The following is a 21,959-nucleotide window of genomic DNA, read 5'->3' as shown; positions in this document are numbered from 1 at the left end:
TAAATAACCTTAAATTTGCAGTACAAAATGTTTTCATTTATATGGTCATTTTTAAAAGTACTCTGATTTTGTACTGTATTATCCTAACAGGTTATCTGTTAATTAATTTTTATCCACTATTGGAGTAGTTTTTTATTTTGGTTAGTATCAGATTATATATTCTCAGATAAAAGCAAATAGGAATTTCTTCTCATTGACTTCTTAAATAAGGTCATAAAACCACTTAAAAGTAAGTTGTATATTATTATTTCTTTCAGTCTCCTTTTTGGATTCTTAGCATTCCCTCTGAGGATATTGCCAGAAACTTAATGAAACGGACAGTGTGTGCCAAGTAAGAACAACTTACTATGTTCTCCTGCATGAGTGTAAGCTGGGCTTCTAATAACCACTCTGTCCTTTTTGCTACGTTGGCAGAAAGTAGAAGGGGTTGGTTGGTGCGGGGAGCTCAGTTTAGCTTGTAGTTACGTGTATTTGCCACTGGATGGTGACGAGAGAACAGAGGAGAGTTACCTACTCAAACTGTGGGTGAGAGAATCTCAGTGATGAAATGCAGAGACATGTGCTTTAGAGTAATTTTTTTAAACTTCTATATTAAGCAAGCATATGGTTTAAGATGTAAATGCTGTGTTATTACATAGGAAAAATGCCACATTTAATTATAAGCAAAGTATTGAAAGCCTAAAATTTTTTTAGTTTTTCTTATAGATGGTTTTTAATTAGATGAACAGATTGGTGAAGTGTAAGATGACAAAAAATGAAGCCTGCCATAAAATATGTTTTACTGTTTTATTTGTTAGTGTAATTCTGATTGTAATATCTTGATGTGAATTAATATAATGATGTCATTCTTGTTTATCCGGCATGAGTGTTTTCTGGCTTTCATCATTAGTATCTATTCTTTTTTCCTTTCTTCTTTTTTCATTGTTGGAAAAATCTGTCTTTGGGTTTGGAAATCAAATTGCATTTCAGCTAGCATTTTAAAATTGAAAAACTTATGCTATCCTTTTTTTTTTTTAACACTCCCCTCCAGCCCCCTGAACATTTTGACAGATTTCCTTCTTTTTGCTTGGAAATTGTATTTAATATTGCAGTGCAAATAAGAATTTACATATATCTAGTTTTGTTAATATGGTTAGCAATGCTTTATTATTGAGTAGATTACAATCCCCATATAATTGAGGACAGGAGGATAAGGGGGCAACAGAGGATGAGCTGGTTGGATGGCATCACCAAGTCGATGGACATGAGTTTGAGCAAACTCCCAGAGATGGACAGGAAAGCCTGCCATGCTGCAGTCCATTGGGTCCCAAAAGTAGGACATGACTTGGTGACTTAACAACACCAATTGAAAACTAGCTGCATTGCTAAATCTAATCTCATAAATTGAAGCTTGTTAATGGGTTTTACTTAGTCAACAAAAATGACCAGAAAATGGAAAGAGAACTAAAAAACATGTCAGTTGAATAATTATCATTGTATTAATATTAGCATATTAAAATTTATGGCTCTGAGAGATGTTTGAATTCCAAAGATAAATCTTACAGGCTTAAAATAGCTTATTGAGAACCAGATTTATATGCTTCCTTCAAAGCTCATATCTTTGATGAATGCATTTGAGTAATGGTACAATAAATGGTTGTGTAATACTTGTGTAACATTATGAAATAATATCCCTAGCTGCTTTTTCAGTTCAGTTCAGTTGCTCAGTCGTGTCTGATTGTGACCCCATGGACTGCAGCTTGCCAGCCTTCCCTGTCCATCACCAACTCTCGGAGGTTGCTCAGACTCATGTGCACTGAAGTCAGTGATGCCATTCAACCATCTCATCTTCTGTCATCCCCTTCTCCTGCTGCCTTCAGTCTTTCCCAGTATCAGGGTCTTTTCTAGAGAGTCAGTTCTTCACATCAGGTGGCCAAAATATTGGAGCTTCAGCTTTAGCATCAGTCCTTCCAATGAATATTCAGGACTGATTTCCTTTAGGATGGACTGGTTGGATCTCCTTGCAGTCCAAGGGACTCTCAAGAGTCTTCTCCAACACCACAATTCAAAAGCATCAATTCTTTGATGCTTAGCTTTCTTATGGTCCAACTCTCACATCCATACTTGGCTACTGGAAAAACTGTAACTTTGACTATATGGACCTTTGTTGGCAAATTAATGTCTTTGCTTTTCAGTATGCTGTCTAGGCTGGTCATAGCTTTTCTTCCAAGGAGTAAGCGTCTTTTAATTTCATGGCTGCAGTCACCATCTACAGTGATAATGAAGCCCAAGAAAAGAAAGTCTCTCACTGTTCCCATTGTTTCTCATCTATTTGCCATGAAGTGATGTGACTGGATACCATGATCTTAGTTTTTTGAGTTTTAAGCCAGCTTTTTCACTCTCCTCTTTCACTTTCATTAAGGGGCTTTTTAGTTCCTCTTCACTTTCTGCCATAAGGGTGGTGTCATCACCATATCTGAGGTTATTGATATTTCTCCCAACAATCTTGATTCCAGCTCTGCTTCATCCAGCCTGGTATTTCTCATGATGTACTCTGCATATAAGTTAAGTAAGCAAGGTGACAGTATACAGCCTTGACATACTCCTTTCCCAATTTTGAACCAGTATTGTTACATATCTGGTTCTAACTGTTCCTTCTTCACCTGCATACAGATTTCTCAGGAGGCAGGTAAGGTGGTCCAGTATTCCTGTCTCTTGAAGAATTTTCCATAGTTGTGATCCACACAGTCAAAGGCTTTAGCATAGTCAATGAAGCAGAAGTAGATATTTTTCTGGAATTCTCTTGCTATTTTGTTGCTCCAGCGGATGTTGGCAGTTTGATCTTTGGTTCCTCTGCCTTTTCTAAACCCAGCTTGAACATCTGGAAGTTCTCAGTTCACATACTGTTGAAGCCTAGCTTGGAGAATTTTAAGCATCACTTTGCTAGTGTGTGAGATGAGTGCAATTGCACAGTACTTTGAACATTCTTTGGCGTTGCCTTTCTTCGGGATTGAAATGAAAACTGACCTTTTTCAGTCCTTTGGTCAGTGTTGAGTTTTCCAAATTTGCTGGCATATTGAGTGCAGCACTTTCACAACATTATCTTTTAGAATTTGAAATAGCTCAGCTGGAATTCTATCACCTCCACTAGCTTTGTTCATCATAGTGATGCTTCTTAAGGCCCACTTGACTTTGCTTTTTAGTCTGTATATTTTGCATAGCTGAGGTTATATCTTAAGTGATAACTAAGTAAAAGTAGTATCAGTGTGGAGGCCTTCTTTCTATAATTAATAGATAAAGGGGAATTCATTTTCAGAGGATAAAATTCACAATTCTAATTGTAGCATTAATTATTCTTGAATAGTGGACATTAGAAGTGTGTACTCAAAACTAACAAATTTAGATTTTTTTGTGGTGGAATAGGGATTGAAAGTTGATTTTGTTTGACTTATTTTTAACATGCACCATTTTTTTAGCATTTTACAGAGTGAAAAATATAACAAATACCTAGGTACCTACCTTGTTAAATCTCAACATTTTGGGGTAACTTGCCACAATTAAAAAAAAAAAACAAACCATTACAGAAATGATTGGTGCTGCCTGTGTACATTTCCCAGTTCTAACCCTCCTTCCTTTGAAGAATAGTTTCTTAAAGCATTATTTGTCAGAAAGGTTTCATTATTATTGCTATAATCAGTGAAATATTTTTGATCATACTGATATTAATAAGTTGACACCCATGCTTATTTATACAGCACCCATGGGAAATGTAGCAATCCATGTAAGTTTTCTAATCTCTAGGAATCATAATAGTGCAGTCATATATATGGAAACAGTTTACTCTGAAAATCTAAATCATAAAAGGTGTTACTCCAGTGTGCCAGTTATGATGGAAGCTTATGACGTTATATTTTGAATATTTTTATTTTTCCATTTACATATAAATTTGTTATGTTATATAAATTCTTTCTGAAAGAGGATATGGAGTATTATTCTTACTGAATCTGAGTTATCACTCCAGGCATTAGTTCCTTTATTATTACTGTATAGTTCATTAAGGATAATTATGAATTGTGGCATCATCTGTGCCTTTCCTGAATGGCCTGGAATTCTTGTCTTTTTGCATAGAGAAGTGGTGTATGGATTCTGGAGTCAGATGGATTGGGGTTTGAATCCTGCCTTACAAATTGCTGTATAATTTGAGAGAGTCATGTAGTCTTTTTGTGCCTCAGTTTCTTCACTGGTTAAATGGATGATGATACTGGCAGCTACCTCAGGATTCCTCTGAGGAATGCCTGAATTAATATTAAATGGCCTTAAAACAGTCCCTGTTACTTTGAGTTATATTAAGTGTTAGCTCTAACTTAGCTAAGCAAGAGCAGTGTAATTATAGAGGCCCTATTTCTATAAATTTAGTACAAGGGAAAGGAGGAATTCATTTTCAAAGGATAATATTTGCAGTCCTGAGAGCAGCATTTTTTCTAATCATAAAGTAGTTGATTTTAGATGCACAAAACTGTAATATATAGATAAAGTTTCATTATAACTGATTCTAAAAATGGTTTTGTTGATTGCAATAAAATTTTGCTTAATTTTTTTTATTCCTTAAAATAGATATAAGCTTGAGATTTTTTTCATAGTAAGAATTTCGTATTTAAAAGTAACAGTTACTAAGTGTTATCAAGTATGGCTAGATATCAGTGGTAACATTTTTATCCAGTCATTTTTCCTTTTATGTAGAAGACATTGGGAAAGATTGAATTTCTTGAACTTTGTAACTGTTTCATTAAAAGAAGTGATATTTATGGCATCATTTGTGTTCTAGTTTTTTTAAAAAATAAAATGATAATGATGAAGACTTCAAAAAAGATCTTGACTTATAAATTCTTCTCCTATATAAAGTTCAACTTGTGTTTGTAATGTAGACTTAAGCTATATTTGTTTTCAGGATACGTATTTCTCATTTAATAGCTTAGAAACATAGGCAGGAATTGTTTTGGTGGAGTGAGCATGAAGAACCAATGAAGTAATTGTTACATATTACTGTATGAACTAATTTTTTTTACTGAGGTCAGTGCCAATCATTTATTTCCTAGGTCTATATTTGAACTGTGGGGTCATGGAAAGTGTCCAGAGGAGCTGTACAGTTCTCTTAAAAACTACCCTGTAGAGAAGATGGTACGTAGCAAATGTGGTTTTATATAAACATCTGTAGATACTGTACTATCTACGTGTGTACTATGTACAAAATTTAAAGAATTTATCTGCTTTTATTTTAGGTTCCATTTCTGCATTCAGGTTCTACATATAAAATAAAGATTCACACGTTTAATAAAACATTGACACAAGAAGAAAAAGTCAAGCGGATAGATGTAAGTGAATTTAGCAAAAACCAAAACCTGTGGTCTCTAAGAGCTGGACACGACTGAGCACACACCCAAGAGCAAAGCTGAAAGGACCTGTGAGGTTAATGTAAAATAGCCACCGTTGATGTGTAAGAATCCCCAATATCTACTAAGTGCTTTTGTACCACATTGTGTGCTAAGCACTTTTCATGTTTTGTCTTATTTAATGCTGATACCAGACTTACAAGATAGGAATTATTATACAAGCACTATTTTTCCTTTTAGATATTTATATTATTTAGAGTTACTTTTATTTTTTAGGCACTTGAATTTCTGCCATTTGAAGGGAAAGTAAATTTAAAGAAGCCACAACATGTATTTTCTATTTTGGAGGATTATGGTTTGGACCCAAACCACATCCCTGAAAATCCACATAATATTTATTTTGGTAGATGGGTAAGCAAGTGTTCTTTTTACCTGTTTTATTTTTCTTTAAAACTTAAATGTTAGTCCTTTGAATTGGACTCTTTATATGTAAAACTTGAAAGGAGCTGAAGAGTCAGAACTACTGTGTGATTTAAAATCGGTGGAAAATGTGTGGTTGTGTGTTTTGTTTTTTCCAGAGATTCTGATGAAATGCAAGAGGATTATTCTAAGATGTGGGGCCTAGGTAGGAGGTTACGTACCTGGAAACCTTAACCCAAAACTTGTCGGAAATCGTGAACTACTTTTAAATAAAAGCAGAGAAAAGGCAGAGTGCTGTGACATCAGGCTCCTCATTTGTGGAGCTCTGTGATTGAGGTTTCCATTCTTAAATGAAATTACTGCAGAACAGTTCTGCCCACTTCCCTAAGTCACTGAGTGGGCAAATGGAATCTGTGGTTTATGCTACGAGAATAACAGAGGTGGCTAGAGCTCCCTACCAGCTCCTGGAATAATTGCATTCAAATTCAATTCAAATTTACTTTGAAAAGCAGAAGTAAATGGGAACACACTAAGAAATAAAAAGTGTATGTCTCTAACTGCCTCAGTCACATTTTTACATGAAGCAGTGATTAAGTGGAAAGAAGTTATTGTCATCAAGATTCTGTGGGTTTAATGTGAATAATTATTTTAAATCTGTCTTGTAGATTTATTCTTATTGAAAAATATCTCTGATCTAGATTGCAGATGGGCAGAGAGAGCTTATTGAGTCATACAGTGTCAAAAAGAGACACTTTATTGGAAATACAAGCATGGATGCTGGTTTATCATTCATCATGGCCAACCATGGAAAAGTGAAAAAAAATGATATTGTATTTGATCCATTTGTCGGAACAGGTATTTTTATTTAATTGTTTTTAACTAATGTAGTAATGTTACTTGTTTATAGTAGTCAAGGGCATAATATTATTTTTGCTAAAAGATTAAATACAATAATTTTTTATTTATCACTAAATAAGAGACAACCACATATTTGTATGATAGCTAGTACTTGACATTTTTGCTACTTCCAAAGATAATGCTGAAAGAATTCTTTGGGCTCTGTTTTTATTTTTATTAAATTTTTTAGAATTTTGTGGGGTTTTTCCCCCTAAGTAAACCACTAAGGGGAGCCTACCATTCATTATAGAAATGCTGTAAAGCTTTACAGTTTCTTTATATAGGAAATTTCTTATTGGACTTGATTAAAAAATCAGGAAAACTTGAGGAAGAAAGACTTGAGTGACATGATTTTAAAAAATATTCATCTTTTAAAATTGGCGATCATATACTTACATAAAAAGTGGTTAATGTGCCTTATCTTTGGCTTGTGGAGGTTCACGTGTGGAGTTTGAAAATAAGAAAAGTGAGTATCAGTGGCCCAGAGCGTGACTGCTGAGGCCATTACCTGGGTTTTGTCCGCACTTGACTGGGTGTCCTTGCAGTTAGCTTTGTGTGGAAGTCCAAGGATATTTCAGCTAAGTCTGAGGACATTTTCCTACTTGAACCCATTTTTCTTCCATCTTCCTTGTGTTTATGGAGTACTCACAGTTAGGTTCACCTGACTAAATTCACTGTGTTCAGATTGTGTGGGAATAAATTGTGTGCGGTTGGACTTTCTCACTGTAGTGGTCTTCCCCTGTCAGAAGCTCATCAGAAACTAAGCAGGATGATGCCGGAGCTCCCATTTGTTGAATAGGAAGCATGTCGGGTACTAGCTGCGCACTCTAAGGTCACTGTCCAGTTTAACTCTTTACGGCTGCTGAAATTGAGATACTCTACAAAACCTTTCTGAGATTATGGCACAGAGAGAGAGTAAATGACTTGCCCAAAGTTGTGCATTGTATAAATCTCATGGATTTCAAACTCAAGCAGACTGACTCCAAGCTCAGTACCCTTTCTGTCATAGCACTGCCTCTCTCAGCATTAGGGTCTGCCAGCCAGCTACTGCACCATAAACTAGCGTGAGGAATACAGCACATGAGGAGCAAACAGAATCACGGTCAAGAGGTTTCTGAGTGGTGGAATAATTTCCTGAGCTGTTAGATCAGTCTTGGTGCCTCTCTGCTCCACTCCTCCGTTGTCGGTCTATATCCTGCCCCCAACACATTACCCATTCCTTTTTTTTTTTTTTTAATATTTATTTATTCTTGGCTGCACTGGATCTTCGTTGCTGTATGCAGGATTTCTCTTTCAGTAGTTGTGGCACACGGGCTTAACCACTCCATGACATGTGAGATCTTCCTGGGCCAGGGATCGAACCTGTGTCCCCTGCATTGGCAGACAGATTCTTAACCACTAGACCACCAGGGAAGTCCACCCATTCCTTTCTTTCCTATCCTGATCATCCTAAGTGCCTCCCCAACTCTTTGAACGTGACAGGAAATAATACCAAACTTAGGGAAATGTTACAAGAATAAAAATAAGAAAAGAAAACCTACATATCCTTGACCCAGAGTGGACTGCTGTTAAAATTTGGCATTATTTGCTTTATCACTTACTTTCTTATTATGTTTTATATACACAGTATTTTTCTTTCTGTACCATTTGAAAGTAAGTTGCATCCATTATACTCCTTTACCTCTCAAACACTTTAATATATGTTTCTTGATGATAAGTATATTCTCTTACATAATCACAGTATAGTTTTCACTGTTAGTAAACATACTTTTCATATAGCACTTTAGTGTTGGTATTTAGTGTTCCATTTTTGTTGGTTGACTCATGAATGTCCTTTATACCGTCTTTTTTTCTTTTTCATTCTAACATCAGGTACTGTATTTTGTTGTCAGCATTTCTTTGATCCCTTAGTATGGAATATATCTGAAGTCTTTTTCTTTTATGAAACTTGGAATATTATCCCTCCTCTCTTTATTTTTTATCCAGAATATTCCTTATTTTGGGTAATTTGATGTTTCCTTATGGTTAGATTAAGGGGTCATACTTTCCTGGCTCGACCACTGTATTAGTAATTTTGTGTCCTTCTCAGGGCATCCACATAGTACCCATCTCTACCCATTGGTAATGTTAATTTTGATCAACTGGTTAAGATGGTGTTTGATTCCCACCCCCCACCCCCACTGGATACTATTTTTTTCCTTGCAGTTAATAGGCAGTCTGTATGGAGACACACCAAGGTCTTGTAAAGGTTCTATTCTACACATCTGAATCACCCCCACCCCTCTGGTTGTCAGGTTTAGCGCTGATTGACAGTTCTCGCCCACACCAGTCTTGACTTTGGCTACAAAGGGATGATTTTCTGTCTTCAACACTCCCTCCAGTGGATACCTGTCTTATTATAAGCAAAAGCTCTTTCTTTTTCTTTGTATTCATTTATCTATTGTTAATAAGAATTAGTGGATTTCTCTTCCTTTTCCCAAGTGGTCTTTAATTCATTTTTTTCTTAACTATTTTATTGCTCAAATTGCCCCAGATTTGCCATGTGTGAGCCTTTTCGTATTGGATCTATCTTTGTGATATGTTCCTGTAGTCTTTTTTTGTTAAGCACCTCCTTCTTTCTGGCTCATTTCCTACCTCCCCAGACCCTGGAATCAGTCATTTCTCTTAGAAATTCTTATTTCTTTTAGTGGGGAATGGTATTAGAAACCAAGATCTAGGTACTAGGTATTTTTGCTTCTACACCTGTTCAGCAGACAACTTGGAAATGCATGTGTGTATATATATACATATATATATAATATATATAAAAATGCATATGCAAATACACATTCATGCATACATACTGTATGTATACATAACTAAACATATATGCATAGTTTAGAACTTGTGAGTTCTCACATATACTACAAATTCTACTCTAACTTTATAGGTTTCTTTTTTCACTTAACAATATTTCCTAGAAATCACTTCCTTTAGTTCATAGAGATTGTTTTCATATATTTTATAGCGTACTCCATGGGTTTGAAATGAAATGAAAGTCGCTTAGTTGTGCCTAACTCTTTGTGACCCCATGACTATACAGTCTATGGAATTCTCCAGACCAGAATACTGGGTAGCCTTTCCCTTCTCCAGGGCATCTTCCCAACCTAGGGATTGAACTCAGTCTCCTGCGTTGCAGGCAGATTCTTACGTACTGTAATTTATTCAGACAATCTCCTAAGCTTGGATATAGGTAGTTTCCCACATTCACAGTTATAAATAATGCTTACAATAAATAATCTTTATATATATACTTTTATAGTGTTGGAAATATAGCTCTAGGGTAAATTCCTAGAATTAGGAAATCAGGTTGAAGGGTATATGTGTGTATAATTTTGTTAAATGTGGCGACATTACTCTCCATTATGACATTTTGCTTGCTTGCCAGCAATGTATAGGAGTCCCTGTTCCCCCACAGCCTCACCTGCAGAGTGTATTATCAGGCTTTTGAAATTTGCCAGTCCGTTGGGTGGAAATGTTATCTCAGTGTAATCTTAATTTATATTTTTCTTATTATGAGTGAAGTCTAATAACTTTCTATTTTAAGGACTAGCTGTGAAACTTTTTTTGAATTTTCTTAAAGTCATTTCCCTACTGTTCTGTAGATAATGTGGTTTCCCCCCTTATTTTTAAAAATGCTTTGTATTTTAGTCCCCCTCTTTTTTTCCCCTGTTTTAAGTATATAAATATATAAAACATTTTATCTCAGTTTGCCATTTTTCTTTTGACTTTGCATATAACTGTCTTTTAAAAAAAAATTTTTTTTTAAACCAGGCAATAGCTTTCCCTACATCCAAGTTATAGAGGAATTCAGTTATGGTTTCTTCAGTAGTTTGATTTTTTCCTTTTAGATTTCTGATGCATTTGAAGTTTATTTTCTTGTTTGCTGTGAGGAATAAATCTAATTTGTCTTTTTCCAAATGCTAACCCTCTATTAATTATCTTGTTCTTGGATTTCTAAAACCTTTTTCTGGGGAGTGATTTTTTTTTTATGAGATACATACATGTATGTGTTTAATATGCGTGTGCACACACACACACATAGGCACTATCATAAAGTTTAAAAATAGTTACTAGTATGGGTAAAATTTTCTTTCCTTAACATGGATGAGGCTGGGCATATTATGAAATGCTAACTTCCATAGCAGTCAAGATGTTGACTACTGTCCCTTATTTGCTTTAGGGCAGCTCTTTAGAGTGAGGGGCATATCTTGGTCATTTGAGTGTTTGTACAGGACAGTTACAGAGGATAAGATGGTTGGATGGCATCACCGATTCAATGGACGTGAACTTGCGCAAACTCTGGGAAATGGTGAGGGACAGGGGACAGGGAAGCCTGGTGTGCTGCAGTCTGTGGGGTCTCGAAGAGTCGAACATGATTTGGCAACTGAACAATGAGAACATAAGGACAATTAATGGAGAATTAATTGCACTATGCGGGACAGTTAATGAAAAATTACAGGAGGATCTTTGCAAAGGCATTGCTAAAATACATTTCATAATTTGTGTTTTAAAACTGGTGCTCAGTTAGTCCTACTGTTCGCAACCCCATGGTCTGTAGCCCACCAGGCTCCTCTGTCCATGGAATTTTCCAGGCAAGAATACTGGAGTGGGTTGCCATTTCCTTCTCCAGGGAATCTTCCCCACCCAGAGGTCAAACTCACACCTCCTGCATTGGCAAGTGGATTTTTTTTTACCACTGGCTCCACCTTTAAAACTGATAATGGCCAGTAATTGTGAACAGGCAAGAGTTTTTCAGCAGTTTGTCCTCTTTCCTGGGCCTTTTCCCTCTTTGATGGGTAGTACCTTCTGAAGGGTTGGAGAAATAAGCAGCCCGGTGCTTTCCTCCATGGTCATAGTTTTTCACACACTATTGGCTATTTTTGTCCTTTTTCCTTTTTAGTTTTTGTTTGTTTGTTTTTAAATTTAAGTGTGTGCAACCCCTTTTCTGTTTTAAAGATACAAAATTGATATTTATTAGTTTCCTAAATGCTTTCCCCATAGACTACTTATGACTTGGGATATTTTCAAGGTTATAGACTAGGTTAGAGAACTTCTGGGAAGTTTAAAGGAGAGATATAATCTTTTCCTACCTAAATACCTTTCCCTTTTTCTTTTAGACAGTCTGCTGTCTTGTCTAGCATGACGTTATAAGTTGCAGAAGCACACTGTTCATTTCTGTTTCAGCAAATATGTAGATTCTCATTGTAGTAAGGGTTTTTTTTTTTTTTTAAGTTTTGCATCTCCATTTTTCCAAGGGAGAAGATACATATCCTGAATCAGCTCTCAGTAATTAGAAAGTACTGCTATTCTAATATGAGCATCACTAAAGGAGTGATGAGGATGCATCAGTTGAATACCTATAATGTCACAGGCTGACCTGTGAGGTGCTATAAGACTTGTGAACGGTATATAACTCTTAACTGAGTGTGTAGCCTTACTTAATCTAATTTGTTTAATAACAAATTTTTACTTTTGTGTATCTAAGTAGCAACCTAATAAATATTTACTTCAGTTGCTGCTGATCCTAGAGGAGGTTGTCTGATTATAGACCACCATAACAGCAGAGAGAGTGAGTTTTCAGTCCTTACTCTTATCAGTTACTATGTGACTTTGAGTAAAATTCTTAACTGGTCTGGGCCTCAATTTCATCATTTGTAAAATTGTAGTAAGTAATATATTGTGAGGGTAAATGAGGTAATATATGTATATGAACGTCTTAGGAAATTGTGTGATGCATGGTAGACAGTGAACTGTACTGTTTATCATTTTAAAATTATTTTGTTAAGCACTGAGATCCTTTTTGGTGAAAGATGTTAGATATAGCCAATATTGAATTGTTACGATGAGCAATTTGGCTATGAGTTCATTTCCTAGTTCCTTCTTTGACTGATTTCCAAGATATTCATAATTTGCAATTATGGCAGCAAAAAAAGTAATTGAGGGTTAAAATTGTAAACTTCTGTTTCCTTGTTTGTAATGAAAATAATTGGCATAAGTGTCTGCCAGCATCTGCAGGTGCAGTGACATAGCTCTGCAGCCATAGCTCAGATTCCTTTCCCTTTCCCCTTTGTCAAATGAATCAACTCCTTTAGTGGAGAATATACCCAGGAGGCTGGTTGTCTATTCCTTGGCTGCTTCTGCCTTCAGGTGGCCCATAGGTGTAAGGAAAAGAGTAAAATTTTAAAATTGTATCTTTGCAGAATGATAGATGTGAGACTAAGGTGTTGAGATACCCACTGTCCTCGCTCTGGGAAGAGACTGTGAAGAGAAGAGGAAGTTAGGAGAGAGACAGTGGGTCTCTGTAGGTCTTTCAGTAGTTTCTGCTTCCCATTTGATTCACCACTCTGTAGTCCCCATTTTCCTGAGTCTCATAGTTTGGTAGAATTTCTGTTTTCTGTCATTATCCTTTTGCATAAGCTGCCGGTTTATTAGAGTTCTGTGTGTTTTGTTTTCTTCTTTTAGGGTAACATAGGTGAAGTAGTATCACAATTTTTCCTCCTTTTCTTTCAGCAAAACCAAAGCCCAGTTCTGATTTTCACACTGTATAGCTTTCCACTTAAATCTTTACGGGTGAAAATCATAAATTAGTTTCTCCATTATAAAGTTCAGTTATGTGTCCGTTTGCCTATAAGATACTGCCCAAACCTTAAACTGGTTACTGTTTAAGTAATAAGAAATTAAAACACTGGTTTACTAGTCTAGATCACACTGTGGTATTTTTACACTTGATACCATAATGAGAAATTGGGTGAATTGCATTATCTGCTCCCTCAACACTTCACCCCTCCTTTTTTTTATTACCCCTTCTTCCACCAAAAAGCTTCCAAGGAAACTCCATCTGAGGTATAACTAAATGCAAAAATGCTTCAACTTAATTGAAATAAATTGAGATGATTAACAATGATTAGCCAGTGACCAGAGAAGCTAACTTATAGTGATTTTATTTAAAACTTGAAAAAATTTAAAGAGTACAGAGTTAACTAACAGATGTAGTCTAACAGATTATTCATCTCCTTTCAGCAGTGTACTCTAAATTGGGTCTTCTCAAAGCTCACTCTAACCAAATGGATAAGGTTCTGTTTAAGGAAGCACAGGAAAGCTTTTCTGTTCCCCTTGACAACTAGTTCTTCTAGGTGAGTATCTGCCTTAATTGGCAGAATTGTAGTAATGCCTCATAATTTGAAGTGATTTTTTTTTTTTAATGAGTATTTCAAGTCATTACATACAGTATCTTTCCTAAATTTTGACTGTTCCATTTATAGGCTAAGAATTAGGAGGTCTTGCTTTACCTCCTCAAACAAATGCTTTTTGTAGTTCGTATGGGGGAACCTAGGTTTTGATTTCTGCTGTGCTATTAGGCTTTCATCTCTCTTACTCATGGCTCCACTAGGAAGTAGTCAGTTATTTTTCATCGAGCAAAGTATTTTTAAGTACATGTTACCAAACTATGTTTTAAATGACTATGGAAGGAACACGATTTATAGATTTATAGATCTATATCTCTATAGATACATATAAATCTTAAAACAAGATTTATAGATCTTGACCCTCTGGAGGCACTACCCATCTTAATTTTAGAGATTGCATTTCAAAAAGATAGAATGGAAAGAGCCCTAGTTATTTCCTTGTATCCAAGTTCGTCCATCGTCTTAGTATATGTTTCTGTATATTTCTGATTTCATATTGACTGGCAGATCTTTCTGCAGTAAAGCTATTAGGATTTACCCAACCACTAAGAACATTTTTAGTTTGGGTAATTTAAAAGTGAAGTTCACTGAAAAGAACAGGTATTAACTTTGTGAATTCTTGTTCTTAAACAATTTGAAAATATTATTACCTTTTGTTTTTCATTAAGGGTTTCATTAATTTTTAATTTCTATTAGGATTTTTTTCCATATAAACTGGTCATACCTACCAAGTTACTTAGTCCCCTCAGATTGGATTAGGACATTTGTTTTTTCTTTGTTTATAGCACTAGGTAAAAAGATTTGTTGTATTAACTATTTTTGCTTATGTCTGATAATAGTTATTCAGAAATTTGTATTTACAGTTTAAAATGAGGTAATTACCTCACTGATTATAGGAGTAACTGTTACTTGTCCTCATATTTTAATTTTTGTAACAATTAATCTCATATATTAATTATGCCCTCTTTAAGTTTATCTGAAACTCTGACTTCAGTGAGAATTAAGCTCAGTTGTCAGAGCTTACTTATTGCCAGCTCTTTGTGTAGCAGCCTTATATGTTTATTTGTAAGAAGGGAGCAAGATGCTTTTACATAGATTTCTCAAAAATAAAAGGAAAATGTCTAAACACCTTATTTTCACCAAAAAAATGAATAATTTTCCCAAAGTAGTGCTGGGAATTTTCAAGTAGTAATGCTAGGACATATATTAATTCCTTGCTTTCTAACCAGGGTGATCAGCACAGGTTAGCAGTTTGTTTTTTCATACTGAAGCCTGTTAAATATGGCAGGAACCAAGGTCATTCCAGGGTACTCTGCCTACAGCTAGTTTGTAAGAATCTGGATCAGATTAACTAGAGGAAGAAATAAGAGTCTGGGACTTTCTGGTTAACAGATCACAACTGTGTGATTTTTTTCAGGTGGCCTTCTGATAGCTTCTGCTCATTTTGGTGCGTACGTGTATGGGACAGACATAGACTACAATACTGTTCATGGCTTGGGTGAGTAGTGGTTCTAGACAGCGTTATAGTCTTTCCTCTGTAACAAACGAGCAAGCGAGTCTTTGCTCTTGCACCAAATGTGCCTTTAAAATACTTAAATAATTATGTATGGCGTTATACATCTGTTTTTAATGTTAAAATATAGAGTTGCGATATAATATAGTTTTAGTTATTTTTACAACAGTAAGACGTTTCATTGGGTATCTGCTTTTCATGAAGTTATCCAGTGAGCAAAATGACCTCCCAGGGGAACCAAAGATGAATAACAGAAAGCCCTTCTCTCAGAGCTATTTTTGGTCTTAGATTTTTAAAAGGTAGGCAATCAATAAGGTTGTAAAACTTTAGGACTGGGAAAGAAGTAGGAGAGGGACTAACTAAGCCTTTTGTAATTAGTGTATTCATCTTAGTAAAACATAGTTTCTACTTAAAAATTATCACCGTCTTTTTGTTTAGCAGTCATTTGTTACGTGTATACTTGATTAATTACTCTAGTCCTTGAGTACCATATATATTTTTGATTTTGTAATTGACCAAAACATCTTCAAAGCAGATAAGGTGACAATAACTTTAAAGGTTCTGCATTAGACTGAGAGCAACGTGAAATAAGCATCGGCTTGCTTTTGAGGCAATTTTGGAAAACACTTTTAAAATCTAGAAGCTACGGTAATGAAGTGTGATTGCATGAAATTGAATCAATCTAAAAATATTTCTTTATACCTGAATAGTGTTAAAAGTTTAAAGTTTCTTTGATTTTGAAATTGCATTTATGTTATTATTTCATAGTTGTAGCTAGAATCAGCCTGTAAAACATGCTTTTTATTTTTCTCACCCAGTGTAAATTACTCTATAGGTGAGAATTTATTAGACTTCCTTTTCTTGAAGTAATTTGATATATTGTATTTGATGAACTGCCTTTTTTCCTACCTTGACTGTAAGGAATTGAGTACTATAATGAGAATGAATAACATTTTATAAAGTTCACCTAAATGGGCTAACTAGAAAAAGATAGTCTCTGTTTGTAGTATTTTAGCATAGACAGAGTGCCAAGAATTATTCCTGTTTGCTTTTAGTACAAACAGTATGTTTGCTTTAAGGATATTGTCCTATGTGCTTCATTTAAAATTTTCTTTTTATAACTCTAATGAGTTATGTTTAAACGTTATGTGATAACCTCTCAGTCTGCTTGGGTAGAATTCTGATTGAGGTAGAATTTCCTCAGAGCTTATCCAAGGTGCTGTTAGATTTGCCCTGTTTCCTGTGCTTCTCATCTCTTACTATACTCTCAAATACTTCCAAATTTCTTCTATTTTAAAAATGCAAAACTTTTTCTATCAGCCCTATAGAGGCCCTCCTCCTAGCTACTACTTTGTTTTCCTCTTCTGTTGGCCAAAGTGCTTCTTAAAAAGACTAGTATTTACTTGTTATTTCCTCTTTTTCACCTCCTAACTGTCTTCTGCCTGCTCTTTCCCAGCTTCCATGCTTACTGAAAGCTCAGGTCTGCAGTATTGGGCAGTGTTGACCTTCATAGTGCCTCCCTTGGTTTCCTCAGTGATTTCACTGGGTGGTACTCTGATTTCTTTGTCTGTTTCTTTCTCAGTTTCCTGAAGGCCCTGCGGTTTTCTTCAGTGTCTATTTGCATGTTGGTTTTCTCCAGGCATCTTTGTTGGCCCCTTCTATCACATTACATACTGTGCAGAGTCATGTCATTCATCTTCTTTTAATTTTTAGGTTTCGTTTTTATTGTGAAGTAGATCGTAATACAGAGGAGCTTATAAAAATAGAGAAATTACAGAACAAACATATAACTGCCACTTACATTAATAAAAAATATCATTCATTCTTATACGTTTGGCTTGTTTATTTACTGATGCCTCCCAGTGTGTATATATATTCTGGCCTCTTAACTCCCTGCTGAATATCTCTTTCTGAATCTTCTATAGTACGTCAAGGTATATCGAGATTGATGTATCTCAAATGAATTTCATCTTTTTTCCTAGGCTTGTTTTTCTTCTTGGTTTCTCAGATCTTAATTGATGATGTCATCATCTCCTCATGTCTCCAAACTAAAACTTTTGAACTTCCCTTGAGCCCCCACTTTAACCTTTCATATCTCGTGTCTCCCTTTTACTTCCTCTCTCCATGGTCACTGCTACTGTATTTCCGAAGTTAGCTCTCTTCATTTACCTGGTTCATCAGTATTTCTTCATTGCTAGAGGAAAAGGACCATGTTCTATTCAGCCCTATATCTATTTTTTTCATTTATGTATTTTTAATTGAAGGATAGTTGCGTTACAGTATTGTGTTGGTTTCTGCCAAACCAGCCCTGTATTTTTATTAGTGTGCTTTGAATGCATTAATTATTGAGTGAGTATTTTAAGACTGTTTTACATGAAAGGATAATTAGACAACACTACAATTTACTTTTCAGAATATTTTTTATAATAAGTTAAAATAAAAATAATTGTTCACTTTTATAAAGTTAAAATTTTAAACAAAAGCAGGTTCTATTTGAGTTAATGTAGGTTTGGATGAGCTAAGCATTGCTTTTAGCTAAGTGACAAGAGTTAAGAACGTTGTTTGTTCTGTTTTCCTTTTTCTTTCCCTTTAGGAAAGGCTAGTAGGAAAAACCAGAAGTGGAGAGGACCGGATGAAAACATTAGGGCAAATCTTCGTCAGTATGGTTTAGAGAAGTATTACCTTGATGTTCTGGTTTCAGATGCATCTAAACCTTCGTGGAGGAAGGGCACATATTTTGATGCAATCATCACTGATCGTAAGTTTGTTTTTATACCAAAGTAAGAGCAGCATTGGGTTCCTCAGGTCTTTTACATTTAATGTACAAAGTGTATAAGTACAACAGAGAAGAGCCAACTTGTACTAGCATTCCCCCCACTCCTGACTTCTTCACATTGTGAGAAGGAAAAAATGATAAATGTAGGGCAGGACACCAATTTAACTACATGGTTTTGTTTTTCTAAACTATGTATATTAACTTCTCACCCTTTTTTCTCTTCAGCTTATTTTCAAGACATAAATTTGTTTTTATATTTGTTTTATGTTTAACTGTAGTTGGTTGTTACTATACCAACTAGAGCCAAAATATCATTTGCAATTATGGGATCAGATTTTGGAGAAAAACGTTTCAGGTATCTCACATTTTCTGTGTCTGACTTTTTGTGTTTGTTGTTGTTATGCCCATTGTAACTGGCATCTTCTTCCTAGAGTTATAAGAAATCTGGAGTTGTGTGAACCACTGGGATTGTGAACCCACTGAGCTTCTGGAATGTGCATAGGAACTTGTTTTCTCTTGCCTTCTGAGTTCTTGGCCTTTTCAGGCATCCTGTCTAAGAACAGATCTGCCTTTTCTGTAGTCTCTGACTGTAAATCTGTACACAGTGGCAAGCTGTATCTCACCCCTTCCATCTCAGACCTCTTCAGTTCTTTGGTAACTTAGGTGGTTTCAGATCCACCAAAAGGAAAATTATCAAGGCATTACAATGATAGCTCAGTTGGTAAAGAATCCGCCTGCAATGCAGAAGACCCTTGTTTGATTTCTGGGTCAGGAAGATCCATTGGAGAAGGAATAGGCTACCCACTCCAGTATTCTTGGGCTTCCCTTGTGGCTCAGCTGGTAAAGAATCTGCCCAAATTGCAGGAGACCTGGGTTTGATCCCTGGATTGGGAAGATCCCCTGGCGAAGGGAAAATCTATCGCCTCCAGTATTCTGGCCTGGAAAATTGCATGGACTACATACAGTCCATGAGTTCTCAAAGAGTTGGGCACGTTGTAAAGTCACTATGAATATACTTATGGAAATTGGGTGGCTTTTTATTTATAACCTACTACGTTACTTGCTGTGACTCTATATGTATTTATAAAAATATGTATTTTTGTTCCTGGTCAGTTGAGAGTAAGTTGTGTCCATCCTGGCCCCTTACCTTCCTACACTCCAGTGTGTTTTTCCTAGGAATAGGGGTAGGCTCTCAGATAGCCAGAGAGCATGCATGCTCAGTCCTGTCCAACTCTTTGCAATCCCAGGGACTGCAGCCACGCTTCTCTGTCCACGGGATATCCTAGCGAGAATAACTGGCGCAGGTCACCATTTCCTCCTCTGGGGGACCTTCTCAACCCACAGATGGAACCTGTGCTCCTGCATTGGCAGGCGGATTCTACCACTGAGCCTGGGAAGCCCTAGATCGCCAGGGTAGTCGTCAACTCCCGTGAGTCAGTGCAGTGCTTTAACCTGTAGTTTCTCATCCAGTTTTGTCGGTCGACCCAGTCATACTCTTTTATAGCATGTTTTTCCCTGAAGTACAGTGTCCAGTCTAATGTCAGGCATTGCTTTTAGTAGTCATATCTTTAAGGCCTCCTTTAATTTGTAGCGTTTCCACAACCTTCCTCTGTCTTTCATGACGTTGACATTTTTAAGAACACAGCCACCTGCCTGCCTGCCCTCCCAGTGTCAGCGAGAGTGTCCCTCTCGTTTGCGTTCTCCGCTGGAATGTTGCACAGGTGCTGTGTCCTTCCTGGCTGTCACATCTGGAGGCACGTGGTGTCACCTGCTTGGCAGTGGTGATGGGGTGACTTTTGACCGTCCGTGTTCCTTGCACTTTCTCTCTAGCTCCGTATGGTATTAGAGAATCTACAAGAAGAACAGGTTCCCAGAAGGAAATACCAAAGGGAATAGAAAAATGGTAAGTGAATATTAAATATGATATATTACCATCTTGGGAAGAAGCGTATTGCTTCTTCTTTATTAACTGAGTTTAATAGTGTTAGGTTTTCACTGGTTTTTAAGTTTTTCACTGATTCTGAAATTTTGTTTTGTCTAGTCCAGAAAGCCACGTTCCTGTTTCCTTGAGTTATCATCTGAGTGATATGTTTTTTGACCTGCTAAACTTCTCAGCAGAGACCCTCGTATTAGGTGGAAGACTGGTCTATTGGTTACCAGTATACACACCAGAGTATGTAGTAATAATAATTTTACTTTTAATTTCATTTTTATTATGGTGTTTGTGTATCTAACATGCTTTTTTCCCCTGTCTCTAATCTTATTCAGAGTGAATATCTTTGTGTTTAATGTGTACAATAGCCTTTATTTACCAACACCTTGTATAAAACAGGCCCCTTCCTCTTACTGATTGAATTGCTTTGAGCTTTTTATTTTACATCAGGGGTTGGCAAATTACAGCCTGTGAGCGTGATATGATCTTTAGCCTGTTTTTGTAAGGCAGTTGAGTTAAGACTGGTTTTTACCTTTTTCGAGGGCTGTTAGAAAGGGAAAAAGACAATGAGAAAGAATATGTGTCAGAAGCACATGTGGTCCATAAGGCTAAAATATTTACTGTCTGACCTGTAAGTGCAAAAGTTTGCCCTTGTTGTTTATCACTCTTAGTTCAGGGTCTGTGTGTCAGCTGTTCATTAGCTCTTTTGCCAGGCCACAAACCTAGGTAATTTTTAACAACTTGGCTGAGTAATTAATCTGTTTACTGCCTGTTAGCTTTAATATATGTTGGCTCTTGTGATCATCTTAAAAAACTAAGACCAAAATAAGAGCTTTGCATATATTTAAAGCCCTGATTATGTGCAACATTAGTGGTTTGGGTTTTATTATTCAGTAATTATTCATTTCAAACAGAGCTATGTACACAAACAATGAAAGACAAGCTGTGCTGAACAAAATAGACTCTTCAGAGTTGAAAAGCAATATCAAGCTCAAGATTTGGCTATTCAATCTGCTCTAGAAATCTTTCTTAAAAATTATTTTAATGTCTATATTTCCTATATATAATTATACAAAGAGCATTTTAGAACAGTTTTATCTTGTTTGTGTTTTTGTAATGGTGGATGGTCTTTCAGCAGTTGGAAGCTATGCTTTTTTGTTTTTTTATAAATGTCACATTGGGAGCTACATGTACTAACTTTAGTCTTGAATTTTGTTTATTGGCTAATAAAACTTTGCACATTTATATCTGAACCCCTTAACACTGGGCTTATATTCTGTTAGGAAATTAATCGTTTCTTAATTTTAGAAATGTGAGAAGTTAATTCTAAGGAGTGAAATGACTTGTCTAAAGTTAAAAGCTGACTAGTTCATTGGTTTCATTATTCCTTGTGCTGTGTTCACTTAATTCAGCATCCTGCCAAGATCTCGGGTACCTGGTATGTGAAATGATAGATGAGGTTTTATTAATATTTTCAGAAAAGAGCGTGTTTGCTTATTTCTATGCAAAAGTGGTTTCTGCCTTCAGTTCAGTTCAGTCACTCAGTCGTGTCCAACTCTTTGCCACCCCATGAATCGCAGCACGCCAGGCCTCCCTGTCCATCACCAACTCACGGAGTTTACTCAAACTCATGTCCATCGAGTCGGTGATGCCATCCAACCATCTCATCCTCTGTCGTCCCCTTCTCCTCCTGTCCCCAGTCCCTCCCAGCATCAGGGTCTTCTGCCTTAGACAAGCTAAATTCCAGCAACAAGCTTCCTTGTCTTTTTGTTTTAATTCAAGTTTCAGGACTGAATTTTTTAATAATTTATTTTGAAATAAA

At 36.1% G+C, this 21,959-nt stretch overlaps 1 protein-coding gene across 2 annotated transcripts in view; it reads left to right on the top strand.

Annotated features, from left to right (window-relative positions):
- The first annotated feature begins 261 nt into the window (after window positions 1-261).
- Window positions 262-21,959, top strand: part of TRMT11 (tRNA methyltransferase 11 homolog) — a 48,021-nt gene continuing 26,323 nt past the window's right edge. Inside the window, exons 1-9 of one of the 2 annotated variants that reach the window (XM_065911588.1) lie at window positions 264-331; window positions 5,076-5,157; window positions 5,259-5,351; window positions 5,646-5,780; window positions 6,488-6,644; window positions 15,333-15,413; window positions 18,022-18,186; window positions 20,035-20,107; window positions 20,246-20,377. In XM_065911588.1, the coding sequence (XP_065767660.1) occupies window positions 309-331; window positions 5,076-5,157; window positions 5,259-5,351; window positions 5,646-5,780; window positions 6,488-6,644; window positions 15,333-15,413; window positions 18,022-18,186; window positions 20,035-20,107; window positions 20,246-20,377 (941 nt within the window). In that variant the 5' untranslated portion in view covers window positions 264-308. Of the gene's footprint in view, window positions 332-5,075; window positions 5,158-5,258; window positions 5,352-5,645; window positions 5,781-6,487; window positions 6,645-15,332; window positions 15,414-18,021; window positions 18,187-20,034; window positions 20,108-20,245; window positions 20,378-21,959 lie in introns of both variants that reach the window. The other variant, XM_065911587.1, reaches the window with a different exon arrangement.

Source organism: Muntiacus reevesi, chromosome 19 (assembly GCF_963930625.1).
Source record: "Muntiacus reevesi chromosome 19, mMunRee1.1, whole genome shotgun sequence".
Lineage (NCBI taxonomy): Eukaryota > Metazoa > Chordata > Mammalia > Artiodactyla > Cervidae > Muntiacus > Muntiacus reevesi.
This window is presented reverse-complemented; position numbering and strand designations above follow the sequence as displayed.